Below are 21,229 nucleotides of genomic sequence, written 5' to 3' on the forward strand. Positions count from 1 at the left end.
TACAGTATATCTCATGATACCACAACAAAATTGATATAGGAATTTTTAATGAGAAACATGTTAATGTTCGGTCTAGTGATATATGAAGTAAATGTTTTTGGCTCCTTCTGAATGTGTAGTAATGCATCAGTGCAAGGAAGTGAAATGTTAGGGTTTATTAGCAGCCTCAGCTCATCTGCATTATTGGAGCCAAAGTTTCTCATCTTTTCTTTAATATTCATAGCTTATGTAAAGGGTTTGGATCTAGTGAACTTACTTATCACCTTAATAGCACACAAATGTTTTAGTGAATAAAGCAGCTATTAATTCTTTTGTGTGGGGAGGTGCCAAGTCCTGCAGGAAAATTCAATAAATTTTGGCTATCACACCCTCTCCTTCCGGTTAAAAATCTATTGATATACTTACCAGTAGCATCCTGGGCAGGATTCTTCTATACTACAGTTTTCCAACTTACCATTCTTATGAGGTTGTCAATGACTCTTTGGTGGATAATGGTGGAATCTGCAGTCTTCCTGCGAGTTTTTAGGCCATACAATAACTTTTCTGTCATGAAAATGTGTATAATGAGCCTATGATACGTAGGTCAATGTGACCCCAAACCAACTTTAGCTTGAGGTTCTGATCAAGGACCCAAGTTTTTTTCCTATAAGTAAACGGAAGCCAACCAAAGCCGCCTGTTCGCTTCTATTCCTACTGACAGATTCTGAGAATCCATTGCTTAATCACTGACATATGCTTGAAGCAAAGCTCAATCTGCTTGATTTACTCACCTTTTTAGCTGCATAGGCCCATTGGCTCATGTTGTTTATTTGAGAACCGTGCTTTCAAATGGTTATGTGAGTGTGCAGACCTTTATTTTAAACATTCCATCAGGTTATCCAAGCTTTTATTCACCTTGAGCACCTTATCTAAATTTAATTCCTTTAACCTGTCCTTTGCTCCTGCTCTTTTAATGAAACCAATCACCAGGTTGAGAGTCAAGTATCAAAGCATTGTCTCATATCCAAACAAGCAGAGCACTCCTGTTCAATGGGCACTGTGCTTTCTGAATGAGGATTGTTCTATTCACAATGTGCTATTGTGTTGGACAGAACTCATATATGGGACACTCCTCTCTGTCTTCACTTTGCGATCAGTGATGTTCAGGCTAGGTACAGGTGGAGGTGAGCTCTTGGGCTGAAGCCATGTGGAGAAAGCAGCTTGAGTTGGATTTTTTGGGATCATCTCTTCCAACTTCCGAATTGAGGAGACTGATTATTTTGTTTCTAAAGATGATGCAATGAAAGCCACTAAAAAGCCTTTATTCCAGCGCATTCCAGTGTATTTTTTAATGGATATAAAGCAAAAACAGCTGAGGACCCTTTGGTGGAGGATGTGGAAAAAACCCCAGTAACGAAGCTCTGTATTCCAGCCCCATCTCACCACAGTGAGTCATCCATAAACAGCTGCATTGTTTCATAAAGGTGTGAAGAGGATGTAATAGTGTTGTTTCAGGTAACTATGATTTACGAAGCATGCAAAATGTGTTGCTTTGTGCTGTATTGTATGTACTCAGCAGGCCAGTATCAAGATTATGTCCCATTCTATGCAACCTCTGCTCTCCTAATCAGATGTTTAAGCACATTCAGCAGAGTTGACTGAGACCCACAAGGGTGAGTGTGAGCCTCCACATGCCCCTGTGTAAACAGCACCCTGCCCAGCCCAGCCGGCCAAGCCTGGCCCTAAACATCAGGCCAGATGAGAGGATTACATGCCCCCCTGGTGGAGGCAGGCTTAATGTCGCGTCATTACCAGAATACAATGATGCCCCCCACCACCAACCATGAGCAGAGATAAGACACAGGTTGGTCTCAGACTAACCTTGGTCAAAGTTCAGAATCTGACTTGTAACCAACTGGAAAAAGCCCATGTCTGTAAAAAAAAACCCAAAAAAGATATTAAAACGTATTAATTTTGGTTGTGAAAACATGAAAAAAAATTAATAGCTTGTAATAACTTTATACACGTTTTACCAAAAGTAAATACAAAAACATTATGATTCTATTTATTAGGCGAAGACATCTCTGTAAATAAAGATACTAAATAAGTAAAAAAAATTAAGATACTAACCTAAATGTGCACCAAACTTAAATGTTATTCCACAAGGGAGAAAATTCTGTCAAATAGTCAGTGTGAACAGCCTGTTTAAGGTGACTCAGTAACCAGTAAATTTAATTTGAGTCCAGATTTTGAACTGAAACATGCAAAAGCTTTGTTGTTGTTGCTTTAGTTTGCTGTTGTTTGTTTTGTTTGCCCAAAGACAGAATCCCTGATGATATCTGAATCTCTGACCCGCCCCATAAACCAAAAGATATTGAGCTTCAGACCGCCAAATGATGACCCTGTCAGTAACCACGAGTAGTCCAGGTAACCCCGACAATCACTCTGCCACTACCGTGTTTTATGGTAGAATGTTGATATAAATTTGATGTAAGAGGACACAAACTCCATCCAAAAAGTTTCATTTTTTTTCTCCAAAAATGATTTTCTTTCCAAAATTTCCCAAACATCAATAGGATGGTTTGTGGCAAATACATTTGAGATGGACATTCACGTTCTTGTTGTTCAAAAGTAGTTTAAGACATTGAAGACACCATGATACAATTTCTAGTTCTTATTGGTAAAGCATGAACACTGTCATTCAAAAAGGCATGTTTTGTAGTTATCTTAGCCTTCTTAAAACTGCCACACAGCCTGTATTTAAATGTTTCACAGTTTCAGCAATTGGGGCAGGGTGGTCTGAAATGAAACATTCACTTTTTTTTGTATTGACAAAATGTATCTTTTTTTAAAATAAAACAAATCACCTGTAGGGAAAAACACATTTAATAAAAGCATATGCATATAGGTACAAATAAGCAAAGTTTATACAATAAAAACTAACTAAAAAAACTTTAATGTGACTTGTGGGCAGAGGGTTTTTCTTTTGGAGCAAGGATTTAAGCTTACAAAGGCTTTAGCTAGATTAGCAAAAGTGATAATGCTATAGTTAAATGGGTTAAATAAGACTTCTTAACCAGTACATGCTGGCAAAAAGCAGATCTTAGCAGCTTTTGACTTAAAGTTTGATATTAAATTTTGTTAGGATATTAAAAAATGTATCAACTACTTGAAATTTATGGAAAGCAAGCACTAATGCTAACGTCAAACTAGCTTGTGTGGTGAGGACTAGTCTTAGTTTTCTACAGGGCATAAATGCGATATTTGCAACAAAATCTGAAAAAAGATTAACAAAAATATTGTAGGCAAAGACAGCCAGATATAGTTGAGCCAGATGGTGCCAATTAACAGAACATAGCTGCTGTTTTTAGGGAAAAGGTTAAGTGACACCTCTGTAGGAAGGCATCATAATGTTTCTAATTATGTCTGTTACATTTTATTCATTCATCATTAACCAATTCTTATCTTTTTAACAGAGGATCAGATATTTTCACCGAAGATAATTCTGTCTGTAAGAGGATCTGACAAATGCTTCATCTGAGGCTCCTCTGCATCAATAAAACTTGATGTTCTGCACAAATGCAGTTTGAAAGCTGTTTTTATTATTCATGCAAATGTGGTATTCACCGATCTGAACTTGTAATTATAAATCTAAATGTGTGAATTTCATCAATCTTGTTATATTGTTATATTCTGATGTTGATTTGTTATATGCCTAAGCTACAGTATGCATTAGGTTTCTTGATTTCAGTAAAGTTAGAAACATTTAGTAAAATCAGAACAATCAAGTTCCCAAAAAATGCACATAGGAATACATCTGATAAGGAGAAAAAATATTTTAAATCCCTATACCTCTAACCTATCTGAGTCTTAAAATCAAGCTTGGTTTTCAAGGATCAGTGTTACATAAATTCATACAAACACTATATAGTTGTAATTTAAATAGTGTTTTTAAGCTGTTAAACTTACATATTGTGAGCACTCAATCATTGTTTAGCTCCACTCAAATAAAATACATTCACATTTTGCTGCCTTTTCTTTTCATTTTAACAACATTTTATTAATTAATCTATTTTCCCTCCTTGATTAATTAAAAATTCAAATTAAAGGACTTTTTTGCAACTTTTGTCATGGTTCCGACATTCTTCCAGGTGGAAATTTGAGATTATTTAGTTGAAAAACTGAAATGTTCATAGTACCGGTATTTGTAAAACAAGGATACCCAATTAGCTGGAAACAGTGTGCATTTTTGTGCACTGCAAAAACGATCTCTAAATTAGTAAAAATGTCTTAAATTAAGTCTATTTACCCTTAATTTGAGCAGGTAAATAAGATGATTTTCCAAAGGAATGAGTATTTTTACTTTTACAACAGCTATCTAGATAATATGCACTTGAAATAAGACAATGCAATTGTTTTTTTCTTGTTTAAAGTGTAAATTGGCAAAGTGTCTCACTTCAATCCTTAATTCAAGAAGAAATGCACTTATTTTAAGAAAAAATGACTTTAGATTTTATTTTATTTTTGCAGTGTGATGAGTCAGCTCAAACTTGTAATTCATGCTTGCATCCAGCCATCAATCATCAGTCTAGCTCCTTTCCACCTCAAGCTGTAATCAGTTCAAAGCTCCACTCATCCCTCAGAAACAGCCCTATTCTTTGTAAATTAGGAATTGTATTCAGCCCTGATAAGACTCTCTATCTGTTCCAGTGAGGAGATCTTCTGAGTGTTTTATTGTCCGCACTGATCAAAAGCCATGGTGCTATGTTAACATCTCAGCTCTCATAATTTAGATCCTGAGTGCCTGAGCTCTATCCCACATTTCAGCAGACAACAGCATCGCATTTTGCTGTAATTAGCCCTAATTATTAACTGAAAATGGTCTCAGACTTGTGAGACAATGTGTCCTAAACGGCTCGTTCATGGCAGCAGTCTGGGCCTGCTGCTGCTTCTGCTGGATGTTTAATTAAAAACGTGTGAAATGGTTAGACTCAGACATTAGATTATTTGGAGCACACGCCTGAAAGAGGCTAACAAATCCATTGTGGCCAAAGTGAATTAATAGAATCCATTTCTCTCCTTGTTTTCCTGCAGACCCTCAGGGTTGATGTTTGTGCCTCAGTCACTCCTCTTTTTCTGTTGCTGCGGCTCGTCTGAGACCTGATACAAATTCAAAAGGATCTGCTGCTTTGAAGATAAGCGCCGCAGCTCTGCCATAAACAATGATTGCGCTGTTACTTTCCTGTGGCGTGATTTATTTAAAGTATTATGCTGTAAGGATTTGGGCTGGTTTTTCCTGGCGGGCCCACTGTGTGTGTGTGTGTGTGTGTATCCTCAACCTGTAAGGCTTACTGGATAGTTTGGACTCAGGAAAACACTCAGGGAATCACAAGCAGAGTCATCAAAGTGAGACCTTTGACTCAGAGGGTCTGATATTTACCATTTCCCAAAGTACACACTGTTTTATGTCATGTAATTCACTTTAAGGACACATCTTGGTTTTACTTCAAACACTGGAAGGTGAATATATAAGAAATAAAAATATTTGGCTTCAAACACTGAATATTGTGCCCTGCAAAATTTCTTCCAAATCTTCTCACTTTGCAACCCCAAACTTTTATTTATTTTAATAAGTTTTATTTGATACACTATACACTTGGTCAGATTGAATCTTAAGTATTTCTGAGCAAACATTTCTGAATATTTCCATATATTCTCAATTGGACTTTGGTTTAGACTTTGACTAGGCCATTCAATCATAGTTTTAAGTCTTTTGCAGCTTGTAGTAACACAAAATTGTCAAACCCAAGTCCCGCAGACCAAATCTGGCCCACATGAGCAAATAAATTCAGGTTATGACACAAATTAGAAGTATACGTTTCTTTTAAGATGTCACAGTTGGTAAAACTGCAGTGTTTTTCAGTGTGTCATTTATAAAGCTACAACTGGCAAAGTTCAGTATTCCCGCTGGAGCATAATTTACCAGATATTGTGTGTTCAAGGTTGTGCACTTTGTATATAGATCAAAATGTCATATTTAGTCCTCAACTGATTCAAATACCATTTTTTTAAATGTTCTTTGTCTTCCTGTCATGACAAACTAAAACTGAACGAGATTGCTTCTTATAGTTTTTCTTTTCTCCACAATTTCATGAATGTACATTGAAGGAGTATAGTCTAGGTCCAGATCTGTCCGTTTAGGTTTGTGAAGTAAACTATGATGTTGGCTTGTTGGATTCTCACTGATGGACACAGTGCTGGAAAACTATGCTTTTTATGCTATGCTTTTTTTAAAAGAAAAACGAAGCATGGTTTGCTCATTGCTTAAAAAATATGTACTACTTGCATTGGTGCAGCACATAGAATGTTAAAACTATTTTAGATTTACAGCTGTAATATAAAAACAATAGAGATAGAAATGGTTTTGCAGGCTCCTCTATGCTTCCTTTACGATAAACTCCTCTCCCAATCTTGATAAAACACAAAGTTATTAATAGTTTGACATTTCGGTCTCTTTAAGATGTATGATTAAGTTGTCGGCATCATTTATAAAAACAGCCAGAAAGCCCTAATTCGTGTTGCAGAAACACATGGAACCCAAACCTGGCTAATTGAATAAACTGCCTTTATTTGGATCCGATGTGTCACTGTTATGTTTGTCGTGTGATTGTATTCCTATGACATGGGGGGATGGGAGTTAAGTTTGGAGGGGGCAGATGGATCTTTTGAACGTCCACTCCAGGATACAGCTGCATATGACTAATTTCAAACTCCCCCTTCTAGGGGCCCTATGCAAAGCCATTTCACAAGTAACACACATCACCAGGCATCTGTTTCCTGTTTTCATTCTTTGAGTTATCTTATTTTCCTTATTTCCCCCTCACCTGTTACAGTTCAAGTTCCTTCCATCATGCAGCTTTACCAATATACAAGGGCATTCAAAACAAAACATGTAATCACTTTCAACATAATGTTTATTCTGGGTAAATATAAAGAATGTTTTTAATGCAAACAACTATGAGGAGTAATATTTCAGCAGCTTCTCATCGGTTGGTTTCAGTATCTTCTTCTCTGGCATGTTAACGACCCAGCCTGGAGACAGGCCAAAGAAGATCTGTCGAACATCCTTCCTCATGGCCAGCATGTGACACAGTTCATCCTTTGAAATATCTGGCAGCACGTAGCCGTACTTCTGCGCCAGAGCGCGGCGGGCCTGCTGGATTTCTTCCGGATCTGCTAAGTAACCTCGGTTTTCAGCACTCATGTAATATGGAACCATGTTCTCCCCTGGCAGCATTCGCCTCGGGATCGGCTGCCCTCTCATGAAGAATGGGACGGGCTTGATAAGGATTCCTGTAAAAAATATATACATTTATTTCCACGCTTTTCATAAACAAACACTATACAGCATTAAATTTGTTGCATTATAATTGTTTGTTAGTTTACCGAGACTTATGGGATCATAGAAACTGGTGGTGATGACGCCTCCGTTCCGTTCGATGGCAGCTATGGCTCCTTCAGACGCTCTCTGAACCTCAATGTTGATTTTAGCTGCAAATATTTCTGAGCCCTGAAAGAAGGAAAAGTACATCTAAGCTGGAAAAGGGTCAACATCAGAGTCAATAAGCCACCTTTCCATTGGATAGAACCCCATCATGTGGCGCCCCCTGCTGCTGGTAATTGATCTCCTTGAAACCCACAATTATCTCCCTTATACACACTGAAATGGTTTTAAGTGGTTTTGTCTTTCATGCTTTGCTACAAAAAGTGGAACTCAGTGAAAATATTTTTGTCAGATTTTCTCCAATACATCTATTTGTTGTATATATTTAAAACACCCAACTTTTAAACACTGCTACCAAAAGCTGAATATCCATTATTTATTCAACAATGTGGTTTTGCTTAAAAGAAGCGCCTTAAAGGGTTATTCAGGAATTTGTCCAAGAGTTAAACACAAAGCTAAATGTAATTTTAAGGGATTTTAAAAAAGAAACCCAAAATAGTATTTGATTGCTAAGAGAAAAAAAAAGTGATGCAAGCCTCCCACCTTTTTATAGCATGTATACAAATGAATTGCATACCCAAACATCATTGGGCAGTAAAATCATATTTTAAATCATACATTCTTGTGATGCATCTCATTTGAAAGGTATGATGTCTCAGTTTTGGCAGATTTGTGTACTTAGGTGTAAGTCTTACACAAATTGCGATATGCAACTTCAAACGTGGAAAATAATTTTTTCCCTTGCATAAAAAAAATGCAATTTTTAATATTCTATATTTGGGTATAATTCATAGTTGACCTTTCCAACTCACAACACTTGTTGCTAATGTTGTGAAAAACAACTGTCAGATCTATGGTCCAAAGCAATGTGAAACTGTCACCCTTTATGTATTAAAAAGGTCCATTAGGCATAATTGAACCAAATTAGAACCAAAAGTGCCAAAGCGGATTATTTCTTTTTTTTGACCAATTTACAAAAAAATACACATTTCTACATGTAGCTTTACACACATTTTTATTGAAGCACTTTTAATAATAAGTCAAATTTTCAGCTTTCTGAATTTTGACAATGCTTTTTTGTGTGCATCCAATTATTTCTCCTCTCCCTCCTTACACATATAAACCTCTTTTCAGCCTGCCCCTATATGTCCAATACTACATTGGAAAGCTTGTCTTATTGGCTAACAAAATATGTCAAATATGTCAAAGTTTGGTAGGTCACTGATTTGTGGAGTTCCAGCTGTGCAAAGACTAGTGACGCATGCGCCTGAGGACGGGGTTTCTTACGTGCAGAACTTTTCCGAGGCATTCTGGGTACTGAGGAAGGAGCTGATGCTTGATTTTGATTGGTGAGTAAGCCCAGGTAGCATAGTTAATTAGAAATGGCTGTGAAAATTAGCTTTTATTCAAAGCTGTTACAAGCAAAATGAACACTTTTATGACAAAAGAATATGTTTTAGAATGTCAGTAAATGAAAACAGGGTAAGGGGTGAAAATTGAGTTCTAATCTGGCCTAAAATTTTGTTGGTATTTTTAGGAAAGCCTGATTCTAAAGAGGTACATGTTGGGTTTTGTTAGCAACCTTGCTGTTAGATGTGGAAAAGGATGTGATGTAAAGACATCCCAGGGCCATGCGGTGGCAACTAAGGGGTTAAATTCTTTTTGTACAGATTAAAAACTGAAAAGTGTGGTGTGCATTTATTTTCTATCCCTAGAGTCAACACTCTGTCGACCCTTTTTTCCTCCCCTGTCCTCTTTAAAGGATATAATTCATCAGGTACTAATCAAGCAACGACATACCTCATCAACAAGCTGCACTCCATAGTCCCTCTTCAGAGGCTGGATGGTCACTCCCCTGGCATTGACAAGCTGGGTGAGGTCTATTGGCTGCGTTGGGTCAACCCGCCCCAGATCAATCAAATACTGCAGTCGTTTCAGCGTCAAAGGCTGGTACTGTGGACGCCGACTAGGAAGGAAGAACAGAAACTGCTTAGAAACTTATTTCTAGGATTACCAAGCACAGCTTTAATGAAAAAGAAGTTGCTACTTGATTCTATTTAGCAGTTGTTTTAATGCAGGCATTTTAAGCAAAAACAACATTATTTTAGGATGTTTTTAGTGTACAAAAGCTTTATCAAAGGTCCATAGACTGAATTTGAAGACTAACCGATATAAAACAAAGAGCTCTGCGTGAATGGAAACTCCTCTGAGTCTGTTCCCAGGCAACCTTCAGCATCCAGAAGGGAAGCACAGCCCTCTACAGGTGAAAATGAGGAGAGCACTCTAGATGCTTCCCTGCCAAATGCTGAAACATCCTTAGCCGGCTCCTCCCAGCCCCCTTGCGCTTCCACACCTCCTCCAGCATCATCTGTTGCTGCTTTAACTACAACAGCCTCAACCCAGGGGGCTACCACCCTCACAGCATTGTCGGCATCGTCCTCTTCCTCCCCTGAGCCAGGAGAAACAAGTGTTTCAGGAGCTGGAGGCAGTAGTAGCAGCTCAACAACAACTGATGGGGTGAAGCCCAGGAAACAGGCCCCTAATCAGATCCTTTTCCACCAGGGTTAAAAGCCTATTTGGATGCTAAGATCCTATCCAGATCTGTCTGACATCACTTCTGCTAAGCAAACTGATCCGCATTCCATAACTAGATATAGTGACTTAATATCACAATGTTTTTTTTTTTAATCACTGCTGCTTATCTTATCAAGGCTGCACTTTAAAAAATGATATTGTCTAGAGAGCTGTTCTAAACGAAATTTCTTTTTTGTTTACACTTGTGTATACAAAATGACAAAATAAATCTGTCCAAGTTACAGAAAACTGCACATTGAAATCAGCATCTTTACCAAGTAGATTTGTACAAATATTCTGATTGTCTCTGAACTGCCATCAGTGTTTCAGGCCTATGTGTAAGAATCTGAGAGTAAAGTGTTGCTCATTAATAAAATTTGCATGAGCGATGCACCGGTCAGAAACTGACTTTTTGGACCTCATGTCCCTCCGTCAACGGACTAAACTCTTCCCCACTTCCTCACCGCCTCGGCCGTATCTAGACCCACAGTGTATAGCACCACCGCAGCACGGGAGGGAGAATTACGTCCAGGAGCAAATGGATAAAAATAGCCCGGAGGAGAAAAAAAAAAAAAAAAAACATTAATCGATACTCTTACGGACGAATCAATGCATCGGATCGTCGGCTGTTGGATCAATGCATCGAAACGATTATTATTTACACCCCTAATACCCCATAACATCTTAGACAAAAAGAATAACTAGAATTAAAAAGGTATAGTGCAAGATTTTTCCAGAGATACTCTGTTTACAGTCTGTTTGCATCACTCTAATGAGAGCAGTGGAGCTACAATGAATGGCTCATTACAAAAACACTAAAAGTGCACATGTGCAGAAAAAAGGAAAACCTGACTGGAAAGGAGAACGCACAATGGCACTAGACGAACATGTCAGTAAGACTGACTAGTAGAGAAAGCGTTTATAAGATGATGCAGCAAAACTCCAAGATTTTCCACAATATCATAAAATTAATGCAGTTCTTATTTTTTATTTTGTTTTATATTAAAGGTTTGGATAAAGGAAAACTGGTAATGGCAGCTGACAGCTTTAGAAAAACACAGATAGGCTGAATTAATATTCACAATTATGTTTTCAATTTAACAAATAATTCCCCAAAAGTCAAAAGCTTTGGATGAATTGATAACCAGGATCGTAGTCAGCTTGACTCTGAATTTCAGGAATAGTGAAGGTAGAATTTTCCAAAGATAACTGCATCTATTTACGCTGAATATACGTAATCTCAGACCTCTGGTGGAATATCACCTGTTAAACATTAATAAAACTTTAGCTTGTGTCTAGACAGAAAAAAAGAATTATACATCACTCTAAACAAATAATCTGAAGGTTAACTGGTAAATACAAAATGCACCAGTTTGTCAAATAAGAGCAATCAGTGCAGTTTAGATAATTATCCTTTGTGGCAATAATAATATGGACGTGACGATCAGCGGATAGTATAGCTAGTTGTTGACCACTGCTAGTGAAGCCACACTGTGCATCACGGTTGGTTGTAATGACTTGTGAAATCACTTACTTACAGATACAATGTAGTGCTCAGTATTCAGTGACCTAGAAAGCATCTTCCAGTGAAACCTTGCTTTCAAAATTCTGTGGTCTGATTACTACAAGTGCTGTTATCAATCTTTGTAGTTATACCTTAAATTTGGCCACTGAATTCTTATCAAAGGTTGGTAACTTCTTTAATAGTATAGTAGATACTCCCTTAAGACCATATAATATAGTTTATTTCTGAGAAGTTTGAGCATGATTTGACAATTCACACATGGTGTCCTTGCTTCCCTAAACATTTTTGCAGATCACTAAATGGCGTCATCGCTCATTTCTACTGTACAAATCAGGTTCAACACACATCTCGCCAATGGCTTGCCAATCTCATATCTTCACAGAGTTACTACTATATGTGACTAGTAATAATATATATATATATAAAAAAAACAATAGAATACAGCATATCTGCAATTTAAGTTAAACTCTGGAGAGGAACTATGTCATTAAGTTACCTGTATTATAAAAATATACATATGTTGTCACGGTCTTGGTTCTATTATGTTTTACTTTGATCCATGCTTTCTAGTTTTATTGGTTTTATTCCTATTTTGTTGTATTTTCTGGATATATTTCAGTCCTTAGGTTTTTATTTGTTGCCCTCTTGTGTTGGTCTTCTTTTCCCTAGCTCCTTCCAAGACTCCTCCTTCACACCTGCTCCTAATCAGCTCGTTAGTCCTCTTTGCTCAGTCTACTATGAATACTCTCCTTGTGCAGTTCCTCAGTGCTGGTTCTTCATCTTACCCTGGCTCATTGTGACTGTTTTCCCCTGATGTCGCCATGGTTCTGGTTTGTTTTACATTTTTCATGTTGGATTTTTGGATTCCCGCCTCTGTTACCTGTGTTTATTCAATTAAATCTTCAAGAAACTCACCCCTGCCTCTGTATTTGGGTCCAAAAACCTCAACCAAACCCTGACATACGTGTACTTGTGTTTTCCTCAGCAAATTCAACCCTCTGAAAATTGATTTAATTCATTTGTATTATTTCATTGGAGAGGTTCAGATTAACTTTATAGATATAACAATTTGGTTCACAAAAGGTTATGGAAATGGTATTTAATCTCTTATATTGTATATATTGCATATTCCACTGTCGGTAGATTGCAATGAGTGATTAAAATAGCTGATTAAGAATTGTTTTTTACTTTTTATTTGGAATATAGGAAGTAATTTATACAATTTAGAAGTCCTGAAAATCTCAATGAGCTATGATGAAGTTATAAGCAATAGCAGGTGAAAAGTGGTTGAAGATGTGTTCCTATAGTTTTAGTACTAAGACAGTGATTTTAAATAGTGACATCTTCATTCATATTTATCCTAGAACAATACTCTTGGTATAATTTTAAAGCTGTTGGGCCACATATTCCTAAGATGTCTTATTTTAAGTAATGTTGAATTTATTTGTCACATACCTACTAATAATAGAGGTAACCTTGTCAAATACCCAGGGTTTAGTCTCCTTAAGTTTAAAAGGAGTTTTCTTTTTACCTGTGGCCTTCATTGAAGCCATATTTGGGAACCACCAAGTAGAAGGGGGTCTGCCCCCCCTCAAAGCCCAGCCGAGGTATGTTCCCCCTCTGCCGCTCTCCTTTGTGGCCTCTACCGCTCCTGTTCCCCCCGTGCTGTCCTCTGCCTCGCCGCTTATCCTGCAACACAACATTGACGTCACATCAGCTCATTCACGCTCACATAACCCAGGCAACTACTTGCTGAAAATGTCTGTAAAAATGGTTGTTGAGAATACCTATAGTGCAATATGGTTGCTCTGTAATGTTCTTTGCAGAAACAAATAAAGTTGTATTGAGAAAAACAATAAATAATAACTTAGGCAACTGTTACATTACATCTGCTGCAGCCATGCTAGCTCGTAGCATCGATACATGGTGTAAAAAAAAAAAAAAGAACTCACCCCTTTCTTTGATCCTGGTTCCGGTCGTAGATTCGCTAAAGATATTCTAGGTAGATTCTGCAAAACATCCAAAGCTTTAGCGCCGGGTTTTTTAGTGAGAGACATGTTTGCTGCTGCTCACATGTCAAAGCTGGCAAACCAAGGACACAGGGGTCACGTGACAAGCCAGGAGAGGATGTGTTTGTTGTAAGAATTTCAAAGTAAAAGCATAAACTCTCCATCCTTAAAGGCCGCGAAAATAAGAGATGGGATGACTAGTTACATTTACTCAGTTACTATAAAAAGGAAGTACTTTTCGGAATAATATAACAGCATAGTACTTTTTACTGATTATTGCTTAAAGCTGATTATTAATTATCATAAATTAATGCTCAAGAAATCATTAAGAATGAATGATTAAAGGATTACACACAAACAAGTAAAGCAGACTACAATATTTAAAATAATCTATTACTTCAACCCCCCCCCCCCCAAAAAAAAAAAAAAAAGTTAAAAATATATAAAAAGATAACATGTAGAAGCCAGCCCTTGCACGCAGCGCCTGCATAGTCCGTTCCGAATGCAAATATCGGCTATTTAGAATGTTAACAATTATTGTGTATGTGTTGGAATTAACTTAGTTTAGATTGTTCCAGAGAATTTTTTACAGAAAATTTAGTCTAAAGGTTTAAATTCACCAGCAATTTAATTTAACAACCATAGACCTTTTTCCTTCAATCAAGCCATGTGCTGCTGGATGGCATTAGCCTACTATTTGATGATACATTTGGGCCACTTATCATACAATATAGTACACGGTATAATTATATTAAGCTTGTATAATGCTACTGTTATTTGTTATATCTAAGATAAAGACAATACAAATAGTGATGATGGAGATACCAGAGATCTGAAGGATACAACACAGATAGAGGATAAAGAATATTGATGATGAAATCAGGGAGGAAGAAGTTAAAGACACAAAACAGACAAATATTGATATGAGGAAAATGGTGACAAGTCGGTGGATGGAACAGAATGGCAATAGATGAGAATGAGGAAGATTGGACAACAGTTTCAAATAGGAAAGAGAGAGATAGAGGAGGGAAAAGGAGGAAAGGGGGATTGAGAATCAAGGAAATAAACGGGAATTAGACAAAAGCAGTTGAAGAAGGAGTTGTGCGAAGGAAGATTGTCAGAGAAGAGCTAAAAGTAATTTTTAGATTCAATGCAAGGGAAAAAAAAGTCATTTGAGCCCATTTTGATTTCCAGAGAAATAATTAAGAAAATTGGGGAAGTCGAAAGAGTGAAGATTTGAGAGATGGAAAAAAGCAAAATAAAAAACATTTGATGTTGAAGACCCAGGGAAAAGAGAGGTGACACAGATAAAAGTGAAAGGACAGTAATAACAGGGATACCAATTAACGAGGATTTAGATTGATTAAAGATGAAAGTTTTTGAGGCAACGTTAACAAAATACAGAGACTTTATAAAAACAAACAAGGTAAAAGGTGTGGCAAGCATGTCACTGCTGATAGAGTTTCCAGAGTCAGTTCTACCAGAGAGAGTTAAAATAGTTAAAACAGTTAAGCCGTTCATTCCGCCTCCACTCAGGTGCTACAGGTGTCAGCGCTATGGACACATGGCAGCAGTCTGTAGGGGAGGGCAAAGGTGTTCAAAATGCAACTATGAAGGATGTGAGGTGAGAAAGAAGGCAGTGGAGATACAACAGGTTAAAATAACAACAAATATAATCTACACACAATCAGAGAAGAGAGTTCTAAGACAAAGGACTGGAGAAATCAATCAAATATGGAGAAATGAATCAAATACAGAATCAGGTACAAAAGCAAAATAAAGCAGAAAGAGAAGTTCATTTCACTCCAACACCAGAGAAACTCATTCTATTCACAGTGCATGTCAATATTAACTGCACAGACCAACCCAAGCATAAGATAGAGAAAATCAGAATCATTGCCAGAGGAGCTGAAAAGTTTTTGGGACTCAAAGAAGTTATTTGTGTAACATGGTTGGAGATGGATGGAAGAAGTAGAACATCTGGTGGAAGAAAAGAAACATCTGGGTATTGGTTCAGGTGTTCATTATACAAAACAATTTAAGATATTTAATAGTTAATTTAATAGTAAATCGACAGTGATTTAATTAATATATGGATGGGTTAGAAAATATAATAAAATTAATAGATAAAAGGGACAGTAGAATAATTTAGTGATTAAATTAAGAATGAGACATAAGGATTTCTGATTGTTCATAATTTTTAATTATAAATAGTATTAATATCAGATAAAGATACAGGATGTTCGATTATTATATTTAGGATATAAAGTAAAGCAGGTAATTAGCTAGAATACTGTCATTTTGTTCCACAATCCATACCGGTAGGTGGCGATAATGTGCATTTAAGTTATTTGCTAACCGCCATTAAACCTCACAAAGAAGAACAAATCAGAACGCTCCAGGGGCGGGGCTAAAGCGGTCAGACACTACAGCTTGTAGTCAGGCAGACCTGGGAGCTTCTGGAGAGCCGATACAACGGATTTTCATCTTCCAGAAGGAAAATCTGGATTCAGTTAAACAAGCCGGGTAGCTCACAGCAGAAATATTCTCCTTCGTCTTTGGGTTTATTGCTGTGTAAAGTCCTACTTGGTGTCAGTATTGAGCCGAGAGGGGCTAACTTGTAGCTGCCTCAGAGCTGTATGTGCGGTAACAACATGTCAACTCCTCTACCTGCCATAGTGCCTGCTGTCCGGAAAGCAACCGCGGCGGTGAGTTTATCGAGCCCTCCTCTGACAGGTCGGAAAAAAATACAGCTGCTGCTTCATGCTGGCAGCTGTCAGTCCATACCTGCATGGTTTTAGACCTGTTTGTTCTGTTTTATAGGTCATTTTTCTGCATGGCCTTGGTGATACCGGGTATGTGAAAACCTCATAGAATTGTTGATATTAAAGGAGAGCCGAATATGTTTCACTTGAGTTTATTTGTTGTTTAACATTTGATAGGCATGGCTGGGCAGAGGAATTCGCGGGCATCAGAACACCTCATGTGAAATATATATTTCCTCATGCGTAAGTCCTCATATTCTATTGGCAGAATAGTTTTATTTTAATTCACATTAACTGATGGAAACCTGTCTTAACCTGCAGTCCCACCATGCCAGTTTCTCTGAACATGAGGATGTCCATGCCTTCCTGGTGAGTGTCTCAGTCCATTCCCTGATTTAATAGTCATTTATTTATTATTCTAATTATTGGTGTTATTAAATTCTTAAATTGGATGTTTGATTATTTTTATTATGGTATGAAAATGGCAAACTATTGAGATTTTTGGATGTGCTTTCTATTCTTTCTTTTTACAGAAAACAAATTATTGATTACTCATGTTTGCTTTTTAAGAACTAGAGTTAGTAAAATGTTTTATTTTTATAAAACCTTTGGAGGGATTTGAATTGACAAGTCTTTTTTTTTTTTTTTTTTTTTTTTGCCAGAGCATTAATTAAACTCTAGAAATATATTCAAATCTTGCAGGTTTTTGTGCAGCCTTACCTTTACATACGATCCAATGAAGCATATTTCCTTCTCTTTCAAAATCTAAATTGTATTTTACTTCCTTTTTTTTTACAACTCAACATGTAGATGTGGTAATAGATTGGTTTTTAGGATATATTTATTTTAGAAAAAAAACTCTTTGCTTTTATGTGTCATATTGTTAAATCATTCATTCTTTTAATGTCAATTTACAAGAGCCTTTCAGATTTCTGTCGTGATCAATCATTAACTGTTTAAAGTTGCCTCCTTTTTTGATTGAGAAACAATTTCATTCATATTTCAAACAACATTTTTATCGAGTTGATATATTAAACTTCTTCTTTACATCTCCGATCAATGGTTTAGAAAGACTAGTTTTACTAAAACATAGTTCATGTGTTTAATAGGAGATGAGCTCGACTGCGAGATTTCCAAAAAGTTGCCAACATTTCTATACCTTATTTTATAATCAACCTCTTCAAGAGAAAGACAAGCTAAATGAGCAGCTAGAAAAAAATCTAACTTTTTAAAACTTTCAACTTCATCTTTAAATGTAAGTATCCAACTTGGGAGTTTCCTTCCTTCTTAAACATTATCAACACAGTCAGCTGTGTTTTGAGCATGACCTGCTTACTCCTGGATACAATGTTTTGACTGAAAAGAGATTTTATTTTTTCCCACTGATATCAGGAGAGCAATAAATCTCTGATTCCTGTCACTAGCTGATTATTTAATGCATGAGTTGTTATCATTTAAGTTTTCTAGTAGGGAGGCATACTATATCGCTGTTATGGCGCAGCTTTTGCTTGTTTGGGCAACAGTGGCGTCGGCTGAAGGAGTTTACCCTGGCAACCAGAGGGTTGTCGATTCAAGCACCCGGCTGCAGCTTCCAGTGTCGTTGTATCCTTGGGAACCAACTTCAACTGCTTTGTCTACTGATAGTGGTCAGAGGGACTGGTGGCGCCAGTGTATGGCGCTTTGGTCAAGTTTTCTGACTTAAAAATATGCTATATAAGCACAGGCCATTTACTATTTGGTAGTTTTATGGAAATATGACACTGCTGCAGCGGAGTGTTGTGTTTTTTTTCAGGCTGATGGAAAAAAACTTGTGTTTATTCTACTATTTACAGGTTTGATATCTACTCTCTGAGCCCAGATGCAGATGAGGATGAGGCTGGCATCAAGAGCGCTTCAAAGAACAGTACGTTTATTTAAGAGTTAAACAAGCATTGCACCAAGTCTGCAAGTAAAGGTTATTTTGATAATTGATTAATCTGTCAATATTTTTTTTTAAATCATTCAAAGAATAATCAGATAGCAAAAGTAGCTTTATTAAAACATTTCTTTTTTACAGTATTGGAGCCGGGTGAAGCTTAAACAATACCTCTGAAGGATACATAATTTTTAACATTTTAAATGCAAAATTGCATTTAAATGTTTATTCAGGTTTGCCTTAATTACTGCTTCGGGTAGATTGTTCTTTTTAGAAAATGGCAGGTTTTAGAGCCTGTCTTTATTTATAACTAAATTAGCAAACAGTTATTTCAGCAATCAGTAAATCAGGATTAATCAGATGTTTTTTTTTTTTTTGTCCTGCTTTGTGCCCATGTTTTCCATTGATATATTTTTTCCTAATTTTGTTTTGCAGTTAAAGCTTTGATAGATCAAGAAGTGAAGAATGGGATTCCCTCACACAGAATTATCCTGGGGGGGTTTTCTCAGGTACTTGTGCCATGTTTTGAAACTGTGTTATTTAAGTCTCATATACAAGATTGTTTATATAACATGTATTTGTCTGAATCAACTAATTTAAAGTGTAAGGCTTTGGCTGAGAACTTGGCTAAAATTTATTTTACTCTAAATATTAGCTTATTTGGTCAGGATAATCAAATGAAGGTTGCTGTTGCTGGGCTCTTTAAGGTAGCTTCTATAAAACGAAGATCCAGGGAAGAATTTTTCTAGCGAATTTTTTACTGTTTATATATTTAACAAACAGGAAGATGGTTCACTTTCCCTGTAGCTGATCAGTTGTCAGGGAAGATGGAGAAATTCACTAAATTCAGTTTTCATTTTAATCATTAAAATGTTTGATACAGTGTTTAAAAGATATGAAATAGGTTGATCATTTCAAAACAAAAGTAAAACAAATCATTTAAAATGTAAAGCTATAGTGGTTAAGAAATTATTTTAATGAAAAAAAATTGAATAAACCTTGGCAATTAAAAGCTCAAAATGTATATAAATGATGGCTTAAATGGTTCCTTTTTTTTATAGTTTATATAGAATGTCCCTTTAAAAGCCTGGAAAAGTATGACATTTGAAATAAGTTATTTTTTTTTTTTGGATGTTTAGAAAATATAAACAGTTTTTTGACATGAATACAGAATCTTTTTATAATATACAGAAGCTAATAGTCCTAAACTCGGCTTCTCCTCTAATTTGGAAATGTGTTTGTCTGTGTGGGTGAAAGTAATGATTTGTTCTTAATAACTATTGATTTGCTTTTCTCAGGGTGGAGCTTTATCTCTCTACACGGCTCTGACATCTCAGAAGAAGCTCGCCGGTGTGGTCGCTCTGAGCTGTTGGCTTCCCCTCCGTAAATCCTTCCCTGAGGTAGGAAGACATAATAAAACCTTTTTTATTTTTAGCATTTAGTAAGAATGAGTTTACACTAATACTCTGGAGCAGAAAGTGACCTTAAAGTTGGAAAATATTCTTAAAAATTAACACACAAATAATTTTTTTTTGCTGAACCACCCCTTCAATGAAAATACACTGTAGGGGTATTCCATTCCTGCTCATAATCTGTCCTAATTGGATCATAAGAACAGTCCTAATCTCTTTTATCCTTAGGCGGCAGCCAACAGTGCTAACAAGGACATGCATGTCCTACAATGCCACGGGGAAGCCGACAACTTGGTCCCGTTTATGTTTGGTGTCCAGACGGCAGAGAAGATGAAAAGCCTCATCAACCCGTCCAACATCACCTTTAAATCGTACCGGGGCCTACCTCACAGTGTGCGCCCAGAGGTCAGTGTGCAGACGGCGCTGCCTGAGTAACAAAACCTCTCATTCAGTCAGAGATATAGTCTGCATCATTTTCTACCTCTGCAGGAATTGATTGACGTCAAGCAGTTCATAGAGAAGCAGCTTCCTGACATCAGCGATGAGTGAACAAAGAATGCCCCCCCCCCCCCCACTCACCTACTCGGTACTGTTCGAGTCTGAATCTGTGAGATTCGCTGGACTTTACAACCATGGACCTGACAGTAAATCTGCTGCTACTCCATAGACCATGTGGCCCTGGCAGTTCCTGTTAGTCTGCAACAGGAGGCAATGCTGCAAACGCACTGGAGCCACAGACTCAACCCTGTGCAACAGTAGAGGGACGCTAGGAGCTTGATTGCAAAGCATGTTGCCACTGAGACTTTTTTGTAGGAACCATATGTATTAAAATAACTAGGGCTAAACTTTTGAGTTAAATACTCAAACCTCTTACAATAAATTATGTATTGTAAAAAGCTGTTGTATTTCAAATATGTTTTTTATTAGTAGCATATTTAATGATCTGAGTATTATTAGTAAAACTGCCTTGTTTCTAGAGATGCACTGACCAGGCATTTCCTGGGTGATATCGATTCTCCTCAAGGTCTTACATTTGTATTTCATTTTTTTATTTCATTTAAGTTAGTTTGGTCTCTTTGGACTTTAAAGTCTAATCCATAAGTTTACAAAATGGTTGAGGGAGGAGGTTTGAGAGGGTAATTAGCATGCTTTAACCTGTGGGTTCATGGTACTGATGACATACCATATTGGGGTAGGTTAGAGGGTAGAATGTTGTCCTTGTAATCTGAAAAGTCTGGGATGATTCCAGTTCATTTCTGCCAGAGGTTCCCGGCCGAACCCTGCATACGGGTGCGCGATTGTGAGGCGATTGGTTCTTGTTTTAAGTGAACAGTGCGACAAAAAAAGTCTTCAGTAAATTCCATTTATTTACCACTTCTGTCCAAGTTTTAACCTTCCGACTAAAACTTTCACTCTAAGAGGATACTTTCCACCCATTCTAGAAGAGGAAATGGAAATATCCGTTTATAAAACAAAGTGAAGAATTGTGTCCTTTATGCTTAACTCATCCCTGAGGGAGCCTTGGGCAGCTGCACTTATTAACACA

General features: G+C 36.9%; 2 protein-coding genes and 1 long non-coding RNA gene across 3 annotated transcripts; 2 read left to right on the plus strand and 1 right to left on the minus strand.

Moving 5' to 3' along the window:
• The first annotated feature begins 1,097 nt into the window (after nucleotides 1-1,097).
• Nucleotides 1,098-3,559, plus strand: LOC119791642. The gene is made up of 3 exons (XR_005281884.1): nucleotides 1,098-1,426; nucleotides 2,300-2,406; nucleotides 3,456-3,559. It is a non-coding gene; the product is annotated as an uncharacterized LOC119791642 (long non-coding RNA).
• A 3,376-nt stretch (nucleotides 3,560-6,935) lies between these two features.
• On the minus strand, nucleotides 6,936-13,714 carry mrpl15 (mitochondrial ribosomal protein L15). The gene is made up of 5 exons (XM_038297860.1): nucleotides 13,535-13,714; nucleotides 13,114-13,271; nucleotides 9,284-9,449; nucleotides 7,426-7,549; nucleotides 6,936-7,332 (listed from the first exon to the last, which is right to left on the minus strand). The coding sequence occupies exons 1-5, from the start codon at nucleotides 13,637-13,639 to the stop codon at nucleotides 6,995-6,997; spliced, it is 891 nt and encodes a 296-aa protein (XP_038153788.1). The 5' UTR covers nucleotides 13,640-13,714; the 3' UTR covers nucleotides 6,936-6,994.
• Nucleotides 13,715-15,985: 2,271 nt separating this feature from the next.
• On the plus strand, nucleotides 15,986-20,581 carry lypla1 (lysophospholipase 1). The gene is made up of 9 exons (XM_038297967.1): nucleotides 15,986-16,299; nucleotides 16,415-16,446; nucleotides 16,534-16,599; nucleotides 16,678-16,725; nucleotides 18,189-18,259; nucleotides 18,707-18,780; nucleotides 19,570-19,671; nucleotides 19,912-20,088; nucleotides 20,173-20,581. Exons 1-9 carry the CDS (start codon nucleotides 16,231-16,233, stop codon nucleotides 20,230-20,232), a joined length of 699 nt encoding a protein of 232 aa, XP_038153895.1. The 5' UTR covers nucleotides 15,986-16,230; the 3' UTR covers nucleotides 20,233-20,581.
• Nucleotides 20,582-21,229: the final 648 nt, after the last annotated feature.

This window comes from Cyprinodon tularosa, unplaced genomic scaffold (genome assembly GCF_016077235.1).
Source record: "Cyprinodon tularosa strain WSP-4 unplaced genomic scaffold, ASM1607723v1 ctg4, whole genome shotgun sequence".
NCBI classification, from domain to species: domain Eukaryota; kingdom Metazoa; phylum Chordata; class Actinopteri; order Cyprinodontiformes; family Cyprinodontidae; genus Cyprinodon; species Cyprinodon tularosa.

Bases quoted from the DNA above. Each gene is read 5' to 3' on its own strand.
- lypla1 (XM_038297967.1), top strand. From the start codon at position 16,231: ATGTGCGGTAACAACATGTCAACTCCTCTACCTGCCATAGTGCCTGCT. The intron at 16,600-16,677 runs GTAAGTCCTCAT...CTTAACCTGCAG, and splicing joins AAATATATATTTCCTCATGC to TCCCACCATGCCAGTTTCTC. The intron at 18,781-19,569 runs GTACTTGTGCCA...TGCTTTTCTCAG, and splicing joins TCCTGGGGGGGTTTTCTCAG to GGTGGAGCTTTATCTCTCTA.
- mrpl15 (XM_038297860.1), bottom strand. From the start codon at position 13,639: ATGTCTCTCACTAAAAAACCCGGCGCTAAAGCTTTGGATGTTTTGCAG. The intron at 13,272-13,534 runs GTGAGTTCTTTT...GTTGTGTTGCAG, and splicing joins AACCAGGATCAAAGAAAGGG to GATAAGCGGCGAGGCAGAGG. The intron at 9,450-13,113 runs GTAAAAAGAAAA...CTTCCTTCCTAG, and splicing joins GGCTTCAATGAAGGCCACAG to TCGGCGTCCACAGTACCAGC.